This window comes from Malania oleifera, chromosome 5 (genome assembly GCF_029873635.1).
Source record: "Malania oleifera isolate guangnan ecotype guangnan chromosome 5, ASM2987363v1, whole genome shotgun sequence".
Classification (NCBI taxonomy): domain Eukaryota; kingdom Viridiplantae; phylum Streptophyta; class Magnoliopsida; order Santalales; family Ximeniaceae; genus Malania; species Malania oleifera.
Window position 1 is genome coordinate 41845477 of NC_080421.1, and position 20462 is coordinate 41865938.

General features: G+C 33.7%; 2 protein-coding genes across 4 annotated transcripts; both read right to left on the reverse strand.

Annotated features, from left to right (window-relative positions):
* Window positions 1-5341: 5341 nt before the first annotated feature.
* LOC131154965 (thioredoxin-like fold domain-containing protein MRL7 homolog, chloroplastic) lies at window positions 5342-19349 on the reverse strand. 3 transcript variants are annotated; one of them, XM_058107819.1, is made up of 5 exons: window positions 8355-9276; window positions 6143-6227; window positions 5905-6016; window positions 5679-5786; window positions 5342-5572 (listed from the first exon to the last, which is right to left on the reverse strand). In XM_058107819.1, the coding sequence occupies exons 1-4, from the start codon at window positions 9149-9151 to the stop codon at window positions 5695-5697; spliced, it is 1086 nt and encodes a 361-aa protein (XP_057963802.1). In that variant the 5' UTR covers window positions 9152-9276; the 3' UTR covers window positions 5342-5572; window positions 5679-5694. The 3 variants fall into 3 exon arrangements, with proteins under 3 accessions (XP_057963802.1, XP_057963803.1, XP_057963804.1); XM_058107820.1 differs by having other exon boundaries at window positions 5342-5786; window positions 8355-9269; XM_058107821.1 differs by lacking the exons at window positions 5342-5572; window positions 5679-5786 and adding an exon at window positions 19214-19349 and having other exon boundaries at window positions 5803-6020; window positions 8355-9208.
* LOC131154966 (uncharacterized) lies at window positions 18988-20151 on the reverse strand. The gene has a single exon (XM_058107823.1). It carries the CDS (start codon window positions 19774-19776, stop codon window positions 19357-19359), a length of 420 nt encoding a protein of 139 aa, XP_057963806.1. The 5' UTR covers window positions 19777-20151; the 3' UTR covers window positions 18988-19356.
* Window positions 20152-20462: the final 311 nt, after the last annotated feature.

Genomic DNA, 20462 nt, shown 5'->3' on the forward strand with positions numbered 1-20462 from the left:
TAATAATCATCAATTTCTTGAATCCCTAGACATAGTTTAACCGACTAGTGGACATTTATTTTTTCTACTTGGAAAATCTATGAAAATGACTTCTTCTAACTTAGTGTATCATTTTACCCAGAAAATCTATAAGCTCTATTTGGAAATCCATGTATATGAAACATTTACATTTACGCTTTTAATAACCATCAGCAAGATTCACGATGAGGCTTACACTACAAAGGCTCAATAAGAGAAAAACAAATACAACAATTAAGCCCCTATGCTCACCAGCAACAAGAAGTTTTCACACTAAATGAAAGTAAAATAAATAGTTATATAATAAGATAGAAATGAGAAAGAAAGGGAAAAGCGGCAAGCCAAACTAAAGGATCACTAAACTAGTAGGACAAAGAAATAAAAAAACAAAAGAAGCTAGAACAAGTCGTTCAAGTGATTGCAAGCTTAACCTAAGTGCATGCACTTCAAGCTGCACTAAGGCACCGTTGGGTGCCACCACTACCAGTACTTCATCTGATGACATGGTGTGCTGCAAACTGCTAATGCTTATGGCTCAATAAAATCATTTTTTTTTTTCCTTTCAGACAACTCTTGAATTACTTTTTGGTAGAACTCCTGCTATTGAGAATTTCACATAGCATGCAAGAATTCATCATATGACAAGAGTAAAATTACCGATGCAACCCAGGATTAATTAATTTTGTCCACTGATTTACCTTAGGATGACTGATGAAATGAACCTCACCAATACAACCTCTGTCATCTTAATATCCCTGGAAGAAAAACTCCATTACTCAATGCTAAAAAAGAGACAAACATTGACGAATGATATATATATATCATGAAACGCGTATTAGAAGAAAACAAATAGCAAGCATTTAGATTACCCAATTCAAGATTGCCATTAGACATTCTTTCAATATGCATGTAATGGAACTACCATAATAGTACAATAGAAACCATTCAACTCATTATGAAAATTGTGGCATTTGTTTCCATTTATTTGAATTCATCAAAGTGGCACAGATAAATTTATCAGCTTTTCTGGTTTTTTGAATTTCTTTGTGAATTTGCTGCATCAATGTGAGTGTAGATAAAAACCAGAAACTTTACAAAAGTTAAGATCCCATGAATTCTCAAGATGCAGAATTAGTTGTTGCTGCTGCAGGCTCGGAAGTCTATAGAAGATTCAAATTAATCCAACCTCACAAGTTGCAATCAAATTGGATTTTTAAGAAAAAGGGAAACCTAAACCAAAAAAAAAAATTATGCATTTGACAGTAAAAAACAATCAAAATCAGAAAATTGGATAAGCAATTTGCATTCCTTAAAATTGGATATCTCATCAAACAAAATGAAAATAGATCTCACATCTCCGTGACCAGAACTTCATATCCACACATTCATTTTCAAACCGAAAAAAATAAATAAATGTTAATTTAGGGCCGCCCAAGCAACTATAGAACATAAATAAAGATAAAAACATTAGAAAAATAGAAGAAAGGAATAGCGAAAGCCGTATACTCTTCAGATTCAGATCCCCAGCTTGGAGTCCTTGAAGTCCGAGAAATGATCTTCACCGCCTCTTCAGCATTCGAGGTTCTTTATGCTGCACTAGAGGCGGGCGCCAATGGAGAGCAATGGATTGGCACGCTCATCGTTGAGCTTGGGCATCGCCGGGGAGGTTGTTGGTTTTTTGAAACTTTTAGTTTGAGGGTGGGCGCCAAGGAGAGCAATGGAATGGCACGCTCATCGTTGAAGCTTTGGCATCGCCGGAGAGGTTGATGATTTTTTGTCCCACATTGGTCGGGAGGTTTTTTGAGACTTTTAGTTTGAAGGTATAAAAGAGCTTTCCTCTTCATTTATAAATACACTTCTTATTTGTAGAGTTACAACACTATAGCATTTTTGATTTGCTCAAATTATAGTTTTTTAAAAGCAGTGGATTGATTGTGAGCACTCGAAATTGTAAGTAATTTTATTTCAAATTTTGTAAATTTTTGTATTATTTATTATTATTATTTTTTCTTTATTAGTTTATGCATTAATTTAGTTTTGTTATATATTCAATAGTAATGGTTATTATATTGGTATTTGATACAAGTGAGGTGCTCGGTATAACAATTGGTATCAAAGCTTGGCTGAATAGGTGTCGATATGAAGGTATTTCTCTGTAAGGATTTTTGATTCTATTTTTAATGCTTAAGAAAGATCTTGTTTAAGAGAGTATTCAGAAACCATTGCGACTCAATCGTTTCCTGGTGGTCGGTCTGATCAAAGTGAAATTTCATAGGATATATATAGTAGACACAGTTGGGATAAGTACGGTAATATTCATCCTAGGTCTTCTATTAAGTTGGTTTGCTATTGGATATATATAATTTTGGAAGATGGTACAAACTAAAATCCCAATAGTTTCGTCATCATCTCTAAAGACAATAGTTAATGCTCAGTTTGAGGTGGAGAAATTTGATGGTACCAATAATTTTCGTATGTGGCAATGTGAGGTAATGGATATCTTGTATCAGCAGGAACTAGATATTGCTCTGGATGATAAACCAAAGGACATGAGCGACAAAGATTGGGAAAAGATCAATCGTCGGGCATGTAGTACAATTCGTTTATTTCTCTCTAAAAATCAAAAATATTGTGTTATGAAGGAGACATATGCAAAAAATTTGTGGAAAACATTGGAAGATACATTTATGACTAAGAGTTTAAAAAATCGACTCCATTTGAAAATGAAATTATTTTGCTTCCAGTATCAACCGGGAATTTCTATAAATGACCACATAAATGCTTTCAATAAAATTTTGACTGATTTGTTGAATTTGGATGTAAAGGTCAAAGATGAAGACAAGGTTTTATTGTTACTGAATTCTCTCCCTGATGATTATGAATCTTTCAGCACCACTTTATTGTATGGGAATAATAAAGTTACTTTTGATGCTGTTTGTACTACATTGATTAATACTAAATGCATTAAAAAGGATCAGAGGGCCAATGAGGAGGGACGTTGTCAGAGTCGTAAACTTGGAAGAATGAATAAATCTCGAGGGAGACTTGCTAAAGATGAATGTGCATTTTGTCATGAAAAAGGACATTGGAAGAAAGATTGCCCTAAATTGTATTCTGGGAAAATAGATGAGTAAAATTTGGCACTGCAATGCATCAAATAGAAGGTATTTTAGATTACATCTACACATATGTATGGGGGCTTACCAAGATTGTGACAACAATCAAATTCAGACTTAATTAATATCCTACAAGTCTTAATACTTTTGTAAGGTACTGATGATGTAGAACTCCAAAAAATATTTGTGATTGAAAAATTTGTTGAATTTATTGTTAAGGTGGAGATTTGTTGAATTTTTGTCCTACATTGATGTGAAAGTTTTTTTAAACTTCTAGTTTGAGGGTATAAAAAACTTCCTTCATTATTTGTGAACACGGCTCTCATTTGTAAAGTTATAAATTGTATTTGTACTTTCTATACAAAACCTCGTAAATTATTGTGTTGTTCTTTATTGTCGTCTTTTATTATTAGTTTCAGTATTACTTTAGTTTTGTTATATATCCAAATAGCAATAGTTGTATTGGTGTTTGGCATAAGTAGGGTGCCCAAAACAACAGAGGCGTCGGTCAAGGAGGCTACTCGTCGAACTTGCCAAAGTGAGGGAGATGGAGATTGGAGAGAACTATGGTTGGTGGCTTTTAATATACTTCCTATAGTTACAAATCAAACAATATCTACCCTAATTTTAAATTAATTTTCAAATTATCCCCTACATTTGAATTGGTATTAATTATTAAATTTAAAGATTTTAAAGGTTTAATATCAATTTAATTCTCAAAAATTTGAAATCATTATTAAAATCCCATCAAATTATACAGAAGAAAATGCTCTTAGTACCAATGTTACTAAATTCTAGTTAACTTGGAAACATAAGGTTTGGTAATGAAATCAAATTGTTTATGTTAGATCGAAAATGCATATAACTTGATTAAAAATATTCCATACACTTTTATTGAATGCACGCACCAAAATTAATTACTTGAAAGTATGAAAAAAAAGGATAAAATTATTATAAATTTGTATAATTGCCCAACTATAAAATTATTATAAATTTGTATAATTGCCCAACTAACAGCCCAAATAATATTTATCTCCTTGTGATGGATTTCACATACCATTCACACTTCAAGGTTTCAACTTTGATTCAATAATTTAGCTCGACAACTAAATAAGAAAAAGATGAAAGGTACAAACTCATGTAACCTAATCAGGTCACATGAATTTCACCAATACCCATTGGGCTTTACTTGCATTTCCAATTTAACATATGCCCATTTCGGATATAGGCTTGAGTCACCGTACTGCAAAATGAGCTAGTAAACCGAAATTTTGAGAAGCTAATTGAAATGAATCATCTAATCACACCAATTTTGATGATAAAGGACGATCTGATAGTTTAGATTTAGGGCAGACATTGAATTTTACGGGAGCACTGCAAAAGGAAACCAACCATTACCCTAATTTAGTAATTACATCGCCAAAAAAAAAATTTTTTTTTTTTTAATAATTTGACTCGTCATTGAGGATAGACTGATTACTCTAATCCATAATGCAATCTTCAATAGTTACATGAGTGAAATGGGCAACATTTATTTATTGACCATCTTCACTATTCATTTTTCCTTCCTTACACATAATGAGATTTGGATTTAATGCAATGAAATGTTCCTCGTCTGCTAAATCAAATCATGAATTCTTCAATCATCCTGTGTGCCAAGTGATAATGGAGAAAGAAATTCGGACACTTTAACCTAGAAGGAATTTCACAGGAACATGAAATTCGAACCCCATGGATTTTAGTTTGTGTAAACTTAACAAATGTAATGTGAAGTTTTAACTTTCTTTTAATTTCACAAGCTTGAAGCCCATACCCCAAATTCCAAACTTGAAAAATCTTAAGGGAAAGGAAAAATTTTATTAAAAATTATTTTTTATGCTTGATTATCATGAAAAATAAGAAAATAAATAAAATATATAGTTAATTTATGAGACAAAATTGTAGATCCAAATAGAGCTTTTTCATGTCAAGTTATAATAAAATACATAATAAATCAACTAAATATTTTATTTTACATCTCTATAACTTCTGATTTTTTATCAACTTAAAATCGTACTTGAATTACTTTTCATTCTTAATGATATTTGGTATAGAGAAAAACACATTAAAAATAAATTTCTTCCCTAATTTTTTTCCCTTTCCTTTCTTCGAATAAAACCCCTACTCGAATGCACCCTAAGATTGAAATGGGACAGCTAAAACACTCCTACAACGAAAGGTAGAGCAAATCTTAATGAACTTTGGGCTGAATGGATTACATGACAAAATCCATTTGGCTTTATGCTTTTGCTGCTTTGGATTTTGCTTTTTCATGAGAGGGAAATCAACAGGCGATGTCAAGTTGGGGATTTACACTCCTACAACATTGAGGTCACCCTGGATTTTGACCTTAGACAGACCTGAATTGCCAAAGGAGCCATCCATCCAATGCATCACACCTGCATTGACAGGAAATTACATATAGAAGGGCAAGAAACCTGGAAACAGATCTCATGGTAACAAGGGTTCATTCAAAGAAGTATCCTTAAATTTTAGATCAGGTACCTAGAATAAAACACCCTCACAAGGCTGCATCATTGACCCATGAAGGTTTCTTTGCCTTATAATAAAAATGCGCAATCATCTGCACCAATTCATCCGCAGTTCGTGTCTCTGCCCACCAAAAGCAAAAAACCAACATAAATTGATATGCACTTAAACTTTCAAGTTATGGCACCCACATACTACAACCATATGACTCAGTTCAGAAAGGAGATGTTAAATATCTCACCTTTTTCTCTGTACACAATCTTGTTTCCTCGCAAAAATAAAATTTGAGGGCATTCTCTAACTTTAAGAGCATATGCCAAATCCTTCTCAATGTTGATATCTACCTTCACAGTCTGCCTTGAGGAGGATAACTATAGTCGGTGAAATTATGTGGAAAAACTAATCCACAAACACTAAAAAGAAACAGAGAAACTGAAAGAAGCTAAAATTTTGAATTGACAAGTAGATGTTCAGAATACCCGAGGAGGCAATTTATCTTTGGTCCTCCAATATACTCTGGTTGCCTCCTCAAGCTCCATCAAAGCCTTCCAGTTGTCGGTTGCCCTATGGACAAAAGGATAAACAGCAACAATTTCAAATAATATCATCGTGCAAATTAAAGGTGAAAAACCATTACAGGATGAAAACGAAAGAACATAACGTCAGAGGAGAATCTTAAAGCTTGTCCAAAATCAACTAATTGTTCTAAAGAACAAAACCATGAACACCATTCAACTAACAAAAATAGTGATCCATGAATCCACATATTTAGTAGCATTGCAGCTTTTGAAGTGCCTGCACATTACGATATGATGCATAATGAACTTCTTTGGGATAGTGATCCTTTTTTCTTTTTTTCCTTTTTGGGCTCACTTTTTGGAATTTTTTTCCAGGAATATTGTTATTAAACATCCAGCGGGATCAAAGGGGGCTCTCATCACCTCTTGTATTTTTCTTTTCTTTCTCTTAATTAACTTCTTTCCATCAAAAAAGAAGTAAATTATGCAATAAGCGTCACATTTCATATACATACAAAAAGAGAAATACAAAAATGTTTTTGAACTAGACAACTCTTCCAAATGTATGATTAATACACTTCACAAGCCTACTTTGATCCCAATTTTAGATGCATCTGTACCTAGCTCTCTCTGTACTATATAACTTACTTTACAAATGCACTGAAAAAGTATGCTCTAAATCAACAACCACCCACTTTCTAAAATTACTGCCCTAACAATCAGAGGCAGCAAGCAATTATTAATTTAAAAGGAACATAAATTTATGCCTATCAAGAAGAGAAACATAAATTTACTAGGTATGGTATTGTCAATAATATGTTGTTTATCTCTAGCAGCTTATTTGAACTAGTCATGTGGCTACTACTATAAAAGAAGCCAACTTGAAAAAAATTCCTAAGCTTAAAAGCTTATTTTTGTCAAGCAATGATAAATCCAAAGTAGGCATATGGAAGACTCACGACCACATCACCATCAACATCCAATCAGAGAACTAAACAAATACCGCTGCTCCATTATCTAGTGCTCCTATTCAATCGATCCTCAAAATTCACTAGGTGGTAAAAATTTTACAAAATCAAGATTGTTTTCCATACTTGATTATGTTTATTCAGTCCTTTCCTCCCAAACATGCATCTAAATATAAATTCTACCTGTTTCCTAGTTGCTAACAATTCTGCTCCATGCATAAAATTCCAAAATATGCAATTATCTGCTAGCCCTCCTTGGATGGAATCATGCAAATTTGTTATATTCACATATGTAATAAAGAGGGGGGGGGGGGGGGGGGGGGGGGGGGTTGCAGATATTAATTAGCTAAATACTCATTTTTTTTCGAAGTAGTACATTACATGTGAAACTAAAAGAGGTATTTGATACATGTTTTACGATTAAAGGCTTATGCGCACTGCTAGCTCTTGAGCAGGCTATGGCAAAGACAAAATTATGCAATACAAGACTTTCCATGTAATGTTTTAGCATTTATAGCCATAAGATTGTTGACAGTTGTTAATGGTTATTCTGATGTTTATTATTTGACTAACCTTATGAATGTATGACACCTACTATGTGGATGAGGGGAGAAAATTTTGGCAGCATATAGTTAGTGGGAAGCTTTTTGAAAATTGGCAGCATAGAGTATCTATGTGGAATGTTTTTGCAACATTGTCCTTATATTTTTCTCATTTAGAGATGTAAAATGGGCTAGTTTAAAGAATTTTGCAGGAAGAAACTAAATGAGAGACAAAAGATGTAAAGTGTAAACCAATAGGTCATTTTTTATAGAATAGTATTTTTTAAGGACAATTATAAACATGGAATGTCATCCAATAGGAAACATTTTTTAGCATCAATCCCAAAATACCCACAAGGTCTTAACTAATTATTTGGTTTGAAAAATCCATTAATGTCACATTTGGTTCACGTAATGGAATGTGGTGGGAATGGAATGAAATGAAAAGATTGAATAAGAAACATGTGAAAATCAAGTGACAAGCTAAATTTCATTCCATCCAATTCCATTCCATTCATACGTTTCAAACATAGTCCATCATATTCAATTCCATTCACAAGTTTCCAACATATAGTGAGAACATAAGACATGTAAAAGCATGGAAAAATAACCTTAAGTCCTCAAATGACATTGCATCTATGGAATAATACTACAGAGAATTACCTGTTGTATCTTTCAAACACAAGAACAATCAATGGACTTGGATGGAAAGCAAAGCTCTCCCACTCCAGACAGTTGATCTCCTGCACTAAGCCATAATCAATCTCCCCTTCCCAGTCAATCTCAAATCCATCTTCCGTAACAACATTCTTAATCGGGTGCTTCTCAAAGTACTCTGATGCTCTGATTCCCCAACCAACATCAGCGTCCAGTGGCCAATCTGAGCTATCCTCCTCAACCACCAACTCCTTTCTATCTCCACCACCAACGTTATCAACTCCTTTATTGCTATTATCATCATTATCACCATCGGTGTCATCAGATGTAATCTCGTCCTCTGCACTCTCCTTCATAATGTTTTTTCCAGCTTCAAACATTTCCGGATTTTGCTCTCGAATCGATGCAAATGTCTTCTCAAGAGAGTTGCGCACATAATCTTCGACGGCGACTGCTTCGCTCCGGCGGCCGCGCCTTGGTTTCCTAGGGATTGTAGTTGGGAAATTTCTGCTAGTGTTTTCGTGATCATCATCTTTGTTTTGGGGAACTTCAGATCTCCGATGGCTGGTTCTTGATTTTGCTTCGGAATGAGGATTGGCGATGGGTTTACGGTCAGGTTCTGGGTCGGACTTGCCGGAAAGAGCAAAGCAAGGGAAAGGTTTTCGAATCTGGTAGGGAAGACCAAGAGAGGAAACAATGGAGGTAGAAGGAGAATGATAACAAGGATTAGGGTTAGGGAATGAACTCTGGGAAGGAAAGAGTGGGCTCGGGTTCACTGCACAAAGCGAGAAGGATTTGAGCATGACGGAAGCTTGAGGAAGCAGAAGGGACGGATATGGCTCTTTTCTCTACTGGTAAGCCTGTGAAAAGGATATCAAGAAATGGTATCAAGAAATGCAAAATACAATTTTCATTATTATTACAACAGGAACAGAAGAGTGGATACATATACAAATAGCTAGGGGTAAAATCGTAATTTACTTACCCTAAATATAAACTAATATAATAGTAAAACTTATTACTCCCCCTTAAGATGGACTATATATATATAGATGGACTATATATATATATATATATTCACTAGTCCCCTCTTACCAATAAAATAATTAAATTGATATAACCCGAGGACCTTAGCTAGAATATCTGTGGTCTGAACATTTATTTTTACATGAAATAGTTTGATAACTCCATCTTGCAATTTCTCTCTTACAATGTGACAATTCAATTCGACATATTTAATCTTTTCATGATACACCGGATTGGAAGAAATATGAATCACAACTTGACTATCGCAACACATCAAAGCTGAATGATGAGATGTAATACTAAAATTTGAAAGCAAATTTTTCAACCAAATAACTTCACAAACAGCAGTTGTCATAGTCTTATATTCTAATTCAGCTGAAGATATAAAAATAGTATGTTGTTTCTTGGACTTCCAACTAATCAAATTATCACCCAAAAAAACTGTAAAACTAGTAATAGACCTCCTAGTATCTGGACAAGCTACCCAATCTGAATCTATATAAACTTTCAGCTGAAAACTATCTGAAACAACAGAGAAAAACAAACTCAATCCCACTGTACCTTTGATATATTGCACTGCTCTATGAACTGCAGCCATATGAGGTGTTCTAGGTTTACTCATAAATTGATTTAACCTTTGAACAGAAAAGGTAATGTCTGGCCTTGTTATAGTCAAGTATATCAACCTTCCAACTAACTGTCTATATTGAGAGGGATGTTTTAGTTCATCACCATCACTAGAATTGAGAGCCAAATTCTGAATCATTGGTGTATTAACTAGTTTACAACCAAGCAAGCCACAATCCTCAATAATTTATAGTGAATACTTCCTTTGACACAAGCGAATCCCTTTAGAAGACCTAGCAACTTCGAGTCCCAAGAAATATTTCAAAGAACATAAAACTTCAACTTGAAATGATTATTCAAATAAGTCTTCAAAGAATCCATAGCATTAATATCATTACTAGCAATTAAAATATCATCAACATATACTAAAAGCATGATGATAGATGCTCCTTCAACCTTAGAGAAAAAGGGAATAATCTGATTTTGATGGAGTAAAACCAGCAGCTATCAAAGTAGTAGAAAATTTAGCAAACCATTGTTGTGAGGTTTGTTTTAAACCATACAATGACTTTTTAAGCTTACAAACCATATTAGTCTCCCCCTTGTTGTCAAAACAAGGTGGCAATGCCATATAAACCTCTTCATGAAGGTCACCATGCAGAAAAGCATTATCCACATCCATTTGAAAAATTTGTCAATTCTTGACAGCAGCAATGGAAAGAAAAAGGCAAACTGTTGTAAGTTTGGCTACAGGACTAAAGGTCTCATGATAATCAAAACCCTCCAATTGAGCATACCCTTTAGCAACCAGGCGAGCCTTACATCTCTCAACACTGCCATCTGAATTTAACTTCAGTTTATAGACCCATTTGTAGCCGACAGAATGTTTGCCAGCAGGTAAAGGAACTAAATCCCATGTATGATTCTATTCCAAGGCTAAAATTTCCACTTGCATAGCAATCCTCCATTCAGGATAAGAAATAGCTTGAGAAAAGTCTTTGGCTCAAATAGAATAGAAATGGTTAGAACAAAATGCTTATGGGAATCATATAATTTCTCATAAGAAAGATAAGTGGATGAAATTTTTTCTAAAAAGAGAGCCCAACATCCTATGAAGAAGAGGAACCTGGAAAATGTAACATAGCCTGCTGACAGTGATAAGAGTGAAGATATGTAGGAGGATGTCTTACACGAGCTGATCTTCTAAGAGAATCAACCTAAGGAAGGGAAGCTGAAGGATGGTCTGAATGTAAAAATAAATTAGATGTAGATGAAGTAGGAGAAAAATTAGAAGCTGGGGCAGGTGAAGAAGCAGAAAATTCAGAATCTGGAGCTTTCGTGGGTAAAGAAATAGAAGAAAAAGATGGAGAAAAAGAAATATCTGAAGAAGGGAAAGATATGGAGGAAGACTTGCAAAAGGAAACACATTTTCATGAAATACCACATCTCTAAAAATGTAGCAAACCTGAGTTTCTAAATTTAACAATTTATAGCATTTAACACCATAGGGATATCCAAGAAAAACTGATTTCACAGCTCTAGGAGAGAACTTGGTTCAATTATTAGAAAGTGTAGAACCAAAACACAAGCATCCAAATACTCGAATATGAGAATAAGAAGGTGGCTTATTATATAAGAGTTCAAAAGGACTCTTATTAAGAAGAATAGGACTTGGAGTTCTGTTAATGAGGTAAACAACTGCAAGAACACTGTCCCCCCAAAAACATATAAAAACCTTAGCATGAAAAAGCAAAGATTGTACCATATTAAGAATATGTTGGTGTTTTCTTTCCACAACAGAATTTTGTTATGGAGTAACAACACAACTCAATTGATGAAAGACCCCTTTGGAAGCAAAGAATGATTTAAAAGCAAATTCGGGTCCATTATCAAACCTAACAATTCTAATTTTTGCATAAAACTGAGTTTCTATATGAACAAAAAAAGATTGTAATAAAGTACCAGTTTCTGATTTTGATTTCATTAAAAAAAAATACAAGTAGCTCTAGAAAAATCATCTACTATAGAAATAAAATACCTGAAACCTTCCTTTGTAGGAACTAACATAGGTCCTCATATATCACAATGAACTAAATGAAAAAGAATATTATTTATTATTGCTAATAGGAAAGGGCAATCGTTTTTATTTAGCAATAGGACGCTAGTACATGTGACATATTCAAAAGACAAATGAGGAATATATTTATTCAAAAGTTGTAACCTAGAAAAATAAGGATATCCTAATCTAAAATGTCACAAGGCTTCATTTGACTGAATAGAAACACAAGTAATAAAAGATTTATTGTGCAAAGAAGAATAAGAATTTGAAGAAGTCAATCTGTATAGGCCATCTTGCAATTCACCAATCCCAATTATCTTCCAAGTTGCAAGGTCTTGCAGAAAACACTTGTTAGCTTGAACAATTAAGCGACAGTTTAAAGTAGAAGTAATCTTGTTGATTGAAATCAAATTGAAAGAAAAAAGTAGGAACACAAAGCATATTTTTCAAAAGGATAGTAGGACTGAGAACAATGTCACCAATATGTGTGACATTAGCACAAGTAGGTAATTTTACTAAATATGATACTGATGTTGGTGGATTAGTATTTAAACTTGGAGAATGAGCATTGTGATCTGAAGCACCACTATCAATTATCCAAGTATATGAAACCAAAGAATGTGCAGCAAGATAAAATGAAATGATATTACCTGAGAAATTTGGTAGCAAAGTCATATTGGCTGAAGGAATATGAGTGGAGGATGCTTGTGGCTTGAGAAGAGCTAGCAATTGTTGCTATTGATCTGTAGTAAGAGATGACTTATCATTAGCAACAGAAGCTTGTTGAGCTGAATTTATAGAAGAAAATCCAGCCTTGGTTCTGTCTTTAAACTTATAGTTAGGAGGCTAACCATGCAACTTGTAATACTTATACACAATATGTCGAGCAATGCCACAATGACTACAAATTAATCTTGAGCGAGCATTTCCTTTAAAATTCTTAAAAGAAGTCTCAGATTTTGTTGCTAAGGCAATTGATTCAATAAAAACAGAAGCATTGCGATGACTAATGCCTCGTTGTCTCTCTTCTTGTATAACAAGGGAAAAAGCCTTATTAATAGAAGACAAAGGATCCATCATCAAAATCTGGCTTCTCACATTATCAAAAAAATCATTAAGCCCCATAAGAAATGTCATAAGATAAGACTGATGATGATATTGAGTAAGAACAATAGATAAATTGCATGTGCATCCATGACAATAACAAACGGGCAGAGGCTGATAATTCAAAAGTTCACCCCATAACACCTTTAAATATGTAAAATAGGTGCTCACATCACTTTGATTTTGGCGCAGTGCAAAAATAACGGATTGTAACTCAAAAATCTGAGGTCCATTGCCTTGCAAGAATCGTTCTTTCAGCTCAAGCCACAATGCTCTGGAAGAATCAACATATATAACACTCTAAGCAATTTTTGAAGACAAAGAATTAAGAAGCCAAGACAATACGATAGTATTGCATTTGCTCCAAGAAGAAAACAGAGGATCATCCTTGGCTAGAATAGAAAGTGATCCATCAATGAAGTCAAGCTTATTGCATGCCTTTAGAGACAGAAAACATCGATCGAGACCATGAATGGTAGTTGTTGTTGCTCAATTTCTCGTTCACCAATAGAACTCCAAGATGATCGGCATTCGTGAGAAAATAGGAGCTACGTGGATTAGATTCGACATTTGCAGCAAAACTTGCAGGTAAAGTTTCATGAACAAAAGAATTTTCAACCATTATCAAAAAGAGAAAAGGGGAAAGTGGAGAACAAAGAGAATCGAATAAGAATTAAAACGTGTGCAGGCTCCTGCCACGATTATGCTCTGATACCATATCAAGAAATGCAAAATACAATTTTCATAATAAGTTTTACTGCTTTTCTGTTTTATTTTTCTATTATATTAGTTTGTATTTAGGGTTAGTAAATTATGATTTTGTCCCTAGGTATATGTATATGTATCCACTGTTCTGTTAACTGTTGTAATAATAATGAAACTTGTATTTTGCATTTCTTGATAGATGGAACATGTGAGTCTGTGATGCAGCCTTGTTTTCTCTCGAAGTAAATTGGTAATGTTGTAAGTGGGGCTGCAAGCAAATTAAATTGCTCACAAGTTCCTTCAAATTGATTTAAGTCTAATTTTCAGGCTCGATCTATAAACGAGTCAAATGTGAGCACAACCGACCTCACCTCATTTCGATGTGTAAGTGAGCTCAATAACTAGATTGAATAGGCTCGTTTATTAGGCTCGATAATGAGCTTATTAATAAGCTCGTTAAGTTGGCCTAATTCCAAGAGTTCAATATTGGTCCAATCACATAAAGAGAATGGCATAAATTTCAGCCCAACCAAAATAAGTGGATGAAATTGTTATTATTAGGTAATTTGTAAAATTTCAACCTAAACCCGAGCCTACAAATGAGCTGACCCTGAGCTCAAGCCCGAACTAATATTTTTAATGTCAAACCCAACTTTCTAAGTTTTAGAGTCTGAGTCGAGCGCTCGGCTCGGCTCGTTTGCAAACCTACTTATAAGAATATGTCTTTGGATCTGTAAATTGAAAAATGTTCTAGAAGATGAAATGCTAAAGACATATTTGCATAGATATACTAGTGAAAATTGAAAATGGGTACTGACGTTATATGTGTTTGGAGAAAATGTTGTGCTGTTTTTTGCATTTAAAATAGATTTTTTTTTTTTATAAAATAGTTTGATGCTGATAGGAAATAGAATTATAATGTTGAGATTCTTGGCTTTAACTAATAAAAAAAAACGTTATGGAAAAAATGGAATTAATACTTTAGATGTTAAATTTTCCATTTTAGAAAGAAAATGTATCACTTAATCGAATGATTATATCAAGAACCATATGCCTTATTAATAAATATTTAATGAGTAACTAATATGGATCATAAATGTTTTATGTCAATTATCTAACAAAAAAAAAAAAAAAAAAACTCTCGCATCTCAAATACAGGAGTTGTTTCAATCAATGATTTTATTGAAAAAAGAAAAGGAAAAGAAAAAAAAAACACTCATTTTCTATCATATTTTCTCCCTATATTAAATATTATTTTAAATATACTTAAAAATTTTTTAAAATTAAATATTAATATATATGTAAAATAAACTTTTTGTTCATTGATTTGGTGAAAGCAACTATTTTTCAAATTTTAATTGAGGCATAAAAGGGCCATCTCTTTAAGACGCAATCAGGTGGCAGTTAATGGGCTGCCATGAGATCCGCTAAATGAGTTGGGCCTTGTAAATGGGCTTCCACGATAAACTGGCCAGCCCGCCCAAGAAGACCCGAATCAATGATTCCTGTGTATGCCCCAGTTGCGATTGGTGCAACAAGACGCGCGCATATTTACAAGGGAGGATGATAAAATGGGTTAGCGGGTGGTAAATAAGTTTGGCTTAAATAAGTTTGGGTTGACTCGTTTATGACTGTTATATAAATTCAAATTTATCTATTTAATAAATAGGTCATAAATAAATATCCGTTAAGAATCCTTTTAAAAATATAATTAATTATTTAAAATATTTCATGTAAAGTGACATTTAAAAAAAAAAAAAACTCTTTCATTTTATTTATTAATATCTTAACAAAAAAAAACATAAAATGTAGAAAATAGTATATCTCTTTAATTAATATTTTTTAATGTAATACACATATATAAATATATATCAAATTAAAAGGATCACCCAATGAGTACCTAACCCAAACTTGCCTGACTCATTTATTAATAAATGGGTTGAGTTCAGGTTGACCCGTTTACAAACGGGCCACCTTCTACTAAACTTGAATTCGATTTAAATGGGCGGGTCACGAGTCACTTGTCGGGTTTCGACCCGTTTTTCCACCCCTAGGAGAGAAGAAAAGAGGGCTGTAATTTGGACTTTTTGTGGGGGAAAACTGCAATTCAAGACTTTTTGTAGGGGAAAACTGTAATTTTAAGTTTTTGTGGGAAAAAATATGTCAAAATGGGGTAAAACCGCAAAAGTACTTTGGTGTCGACCAATTAGCAAGAGGCTTTATTCATCTAGAGGTTGAACAAATAACACTAAGTTAATTAGAAGACCATTTAAAAGCCTAGTATCTAGTTATAGGCTATTAATACTACACAAACACCTCCTTATTAATTGTGCATGTGTGCATGTGGGTTGTGTTTTGTTACTCAATCCCTCACTCAAATCCTTTTCCATCCTTTCTAAGGTGACGTTTGGTCTAGCGAATAAAATATAGTAAGATTAGATTGGTATAGCATAGGGACATAACAACTTTTAAGGACGAAAAATGTATTGTTATAATAAAACAAGCACGACACAAATTTTTAGTAATCCCTGACATAAATAGATAAATTGTAATAATTTGTAAATTTCGCAGATCAAAGAAATATTTATATTTTTATCATATTTTATTTTGGACATAACAATACATTTTTGTATGAATACTAACTTGAGTCGGGAATTAAATTTCTGTACATTTTTTATTTCAATTTTGTCATGTTTGAATATAGCGTGATATAAGGCATGTTTGACATAGTGTCTAGCATAGAAGGGCTCGATTACATGTACGACTCAATTAATTAGAATTTTTTAATACTTACTTTAGGGGGCATAATGATAGCATACATAAAGAGAGACTAAAATTTAATGTAAGGGCCTTAGCCCCTCCTTAGCTTGGTCAAACATTATATGTTTCACAAATATCAAACTATTGGTCTATTTTGTGACAGACTTTTTTATTCTTGTTGAATCACATAATAAGAAGCAATTAATCTCTCAATTAATATTCTTTTCACCTCAAATATAGAAGTTCCAATTTTTAGTTACTAGAATGTCTTCTAAGAGAAGTAGAAAATTATTTTACCTTAGGCATAAAATAATATAGATTTCTTTTAGTTGTGAAAAATAGCTTTCATTTTCTACTTTAGAAGTTTGCCGAGAATTTTTAAAAACTAATTTTTCAATTTTACAGCATTTATATAAAATAAATACATAATGTGAAAAATTTCGGCACAATTTTCTTGTAGAGATAGTTTTGATTTCTATTTTAATTTCTCAAGTAATTATAAGATTGCCAACTTGCACTAAAAAAATGCCCTTCTTAGTGATGGAAGTATTATTGACCAAACAAAAAACGTCACTAATAATGCATTTATAGTGATGAATTCAAAATTCGTCACTGATATGTTGAGTATTGAGTGGGGTCAGCTCCAACATGTCCATGACATTGAAATGGACATGCCGAAGCTGATGGTACCCAAAAACTCATCTCTAGTTGAAAATTAAACGCTTAAAAACAAATTGACTTTCATAATTTATGTATTTAGTTTATTTCGGAACTCAAGTGTCCAAATCAAGCATACAAGGTCCAAAATGAGTGGGTTTAACTTCAACACATCCATGATATTGAAATGGACGTGTTGGAGCTGACCGTACCTAAAAAATCCTCTCTAGTTGAACATTAGACATGTAGAACCAAGTTAACCTTCATAGTTAAATTTGCTTAGTTGATTTTAAAACTTACGTGTCCAAATCAGGCATACGAAATCCAAACTGAGTGTGACCAGTTCCAATACGTTTGTAACATTGAAGTGGATGTGCCAAAGTTGATGGTACATAAAAACTCCTCTCTTGTTGAAAATTAGACGCTTATAGAAGCAAACTAAGTTTCATAATTTTGGTACTTAATTCATTTTCGAATTCAAGTATCCAAATCGAGCATATGAGGTCCAAATTGAGTAGGATTAGTTCCAACACGTCCATGACATTGAAGTGGACGTATTGGAGGTGACAGTCGCTAAAAATTCATCTCAATTTTAATGGACACTTAAAATCAAAGTTAGATATTCAGAACTGTATCTTTGTTAATTAACTAATAAGTAATCATTTTTACTATCAATTAATTTGTACTTATTGTATTCTAAAATTTTATACTAGTTTATTCTAACTTTAATAGTTTTGTAGGGTCTACAATGTGTCTAATGTGATGACAACAACGGCGACAATGATTATGATACACATTAGTTTATACTTTTTTTTTATATTTTCGTTATGAGGACATACCATATATATATATATATATATATGTACACTCTAACATTGATCGAATACTTTTTATGTACATATTTTTTATTTTCTTAATGATTATAGCAACGGACCAATAATAATAGTCAAATATGATGTGTGAATATATTTGTTGATTTGTGCAAATTATATATTGAGTTTTTTTCAAACACATACAAATCTAAATTCAAACCTAAAAATACATAATATTAAATACTACTTTATATAATTTTTTAAAAAATAAAAAAATAAAAAATAAGTTGTCATTTTCATAATTATTTTCAAAATTTTAAAATAAAAAACAAAAAAATTAATTAACCCAATGAAATAAGCTTTTTTAAAATTATTTTCCACCTTTTTAATCTGAATCTAACTAAAAATTAAGTGGGATTTTTATAATATTTGAAACACTAACAAATGAAAATAAAAAAAAATATTTCTCACAATGGATGGAGTTTTAGTTTTTATTTTCAATTTTTTTTAAAAAAAATTATAAACATTACATTAGTTTCAAATTTTCAAACATTAATACGAAAAACTTAGAAAACAATTAATAAAAAAATTCAGACTTTCTTCTAGCAAATATTTAAAAGAAAATTTAAAAAGCAGCATAACAATTTTTTTAATAGATTATTTCAAAATTAAAAAAAAAAAAAATTCACAACTAATTAAACATGCGGATAACATTTCAAAAACTGATTATATATAGAGTAAGAATTAAAGAAAAGAAACATTTGAATTATCCTGGCGACATAAACTGCAAAGGCATCATGCATTTGCACATTCACAATTCACAATCCACTGTTTCATGTCCATAAATCATGCATGTCCACGGCCCATTGACATGCAGAAACATTGATCATCATCATCATCACATCATGCATGACATTACTTGGCAATTTGGCACCACCCATCAGCCAGATTTTGAAAAATTAAAAACTATCTGTTCATATTATTGATCATACATGAGTACTATGTATCATCTCATATCATATTATTGATCATACATGAGTACTATGTATCATCTCATATCATATCGCATCACATGATCATACACGACATGCACATACATACATAGACATGCATGCGTGCTCATGCTCGCATCCATCCATCCATACAGAAAGACTAGCTAACAACTACGTACTCACCTGCGAGCGCGGCTTCCGCTCTCCACGGAGAGAGAGATCGGGAGAGAAGGAGATCGAAGAAGAATTAGAATAAGAAAAAGAACAGCGTTGCCCAGCCAATCACGACGTCCCACGTCAGCCCGCTGCGTCTCGCTGCCACGTAATCACACATGTAAGAACCGAGCGAGCTGCGTCGGGTTGACAATGCCAGGCAAGTGGGCCCCATCTGACTTCAGCAGACTCGCTACTTCCACGTACCTATCGTGCTGTTCCACGCCCGGCTCGGCCTCCTTGCTCCGGCTCGGTTCCGCTTTCCTCAACTCGGCGACCCGGGTGGCCTCGGGTCCGACCGGGTCCCACCTTTGACCGAATAGAGTTCCCTTCGTTAGGTATTCGTGAGCCAGGTACCCGGCTAGAAGCTGATTCGCCGAACTGGGCTGGACCGGTTTGGGCGAGCAGGGTTGAGCCGCCGGGGGCCTGAGTGATTTTGCGGGTGACGGCTTGAAGCCGCCGATGGCCTCTCTTTCTTTGCGCTTATTGGGCGCGCCGTGCGTCGCGGCTCGGTGCATCGTCGTTTTGTGCATTCGCCGTTGGATGCATGCCACGTCAGCCCACAAAGCGTCAAAATCTACCGGAATTGGTGGAGGGGATGTTTGATTAACGGGAAAAAGTAAAAAAATAAAAATAAAAATGGTTCACTCTTAATGGGCGGCAACAGTAAACTGTCGAAGGTCTCAAGGGTAAATTTGTTAAAAAAAAATAGAAAAAAAAATTCAAAGAGGAAGTGAAAAGGAGAGAGAATTAAATGAGGGAAACCGAAAAGGGCGGATCATCGGGCTAATCAACGGAAACCGGCGTTCACACGGCGGCCTAGCGGCGTTTCCGCCACTGACGGAGGAGAGAAATTAGAGAGAAAAAAAACCTATCAGCGAGAGAGAGAACGATAGAAGAGCGATTGAGAGAATGGAGAATGAGGCAGGGCCCTGCGGTATATATACAGGGGCAGTTAACAGATTACCCCGCCCTTTGGATAAAATTACAGGAATACCATATGTGAAATGACGAAAGTGCCCTTTCCACTTTAAATATTATTATTTTATTTTTTTTGCCATTTTTAAGATTGCCAGGCGGGGAAGTAATCAATGATGCATTCATCTTTATATATGGAAATTGAAAATAGATTCCCACTTTAATCACAAGAATAACATTTTATTTTCTTTTTTTTTTTAATAAAAAAATAATAATACCTTCATCTTGAATTCGGGAGGAT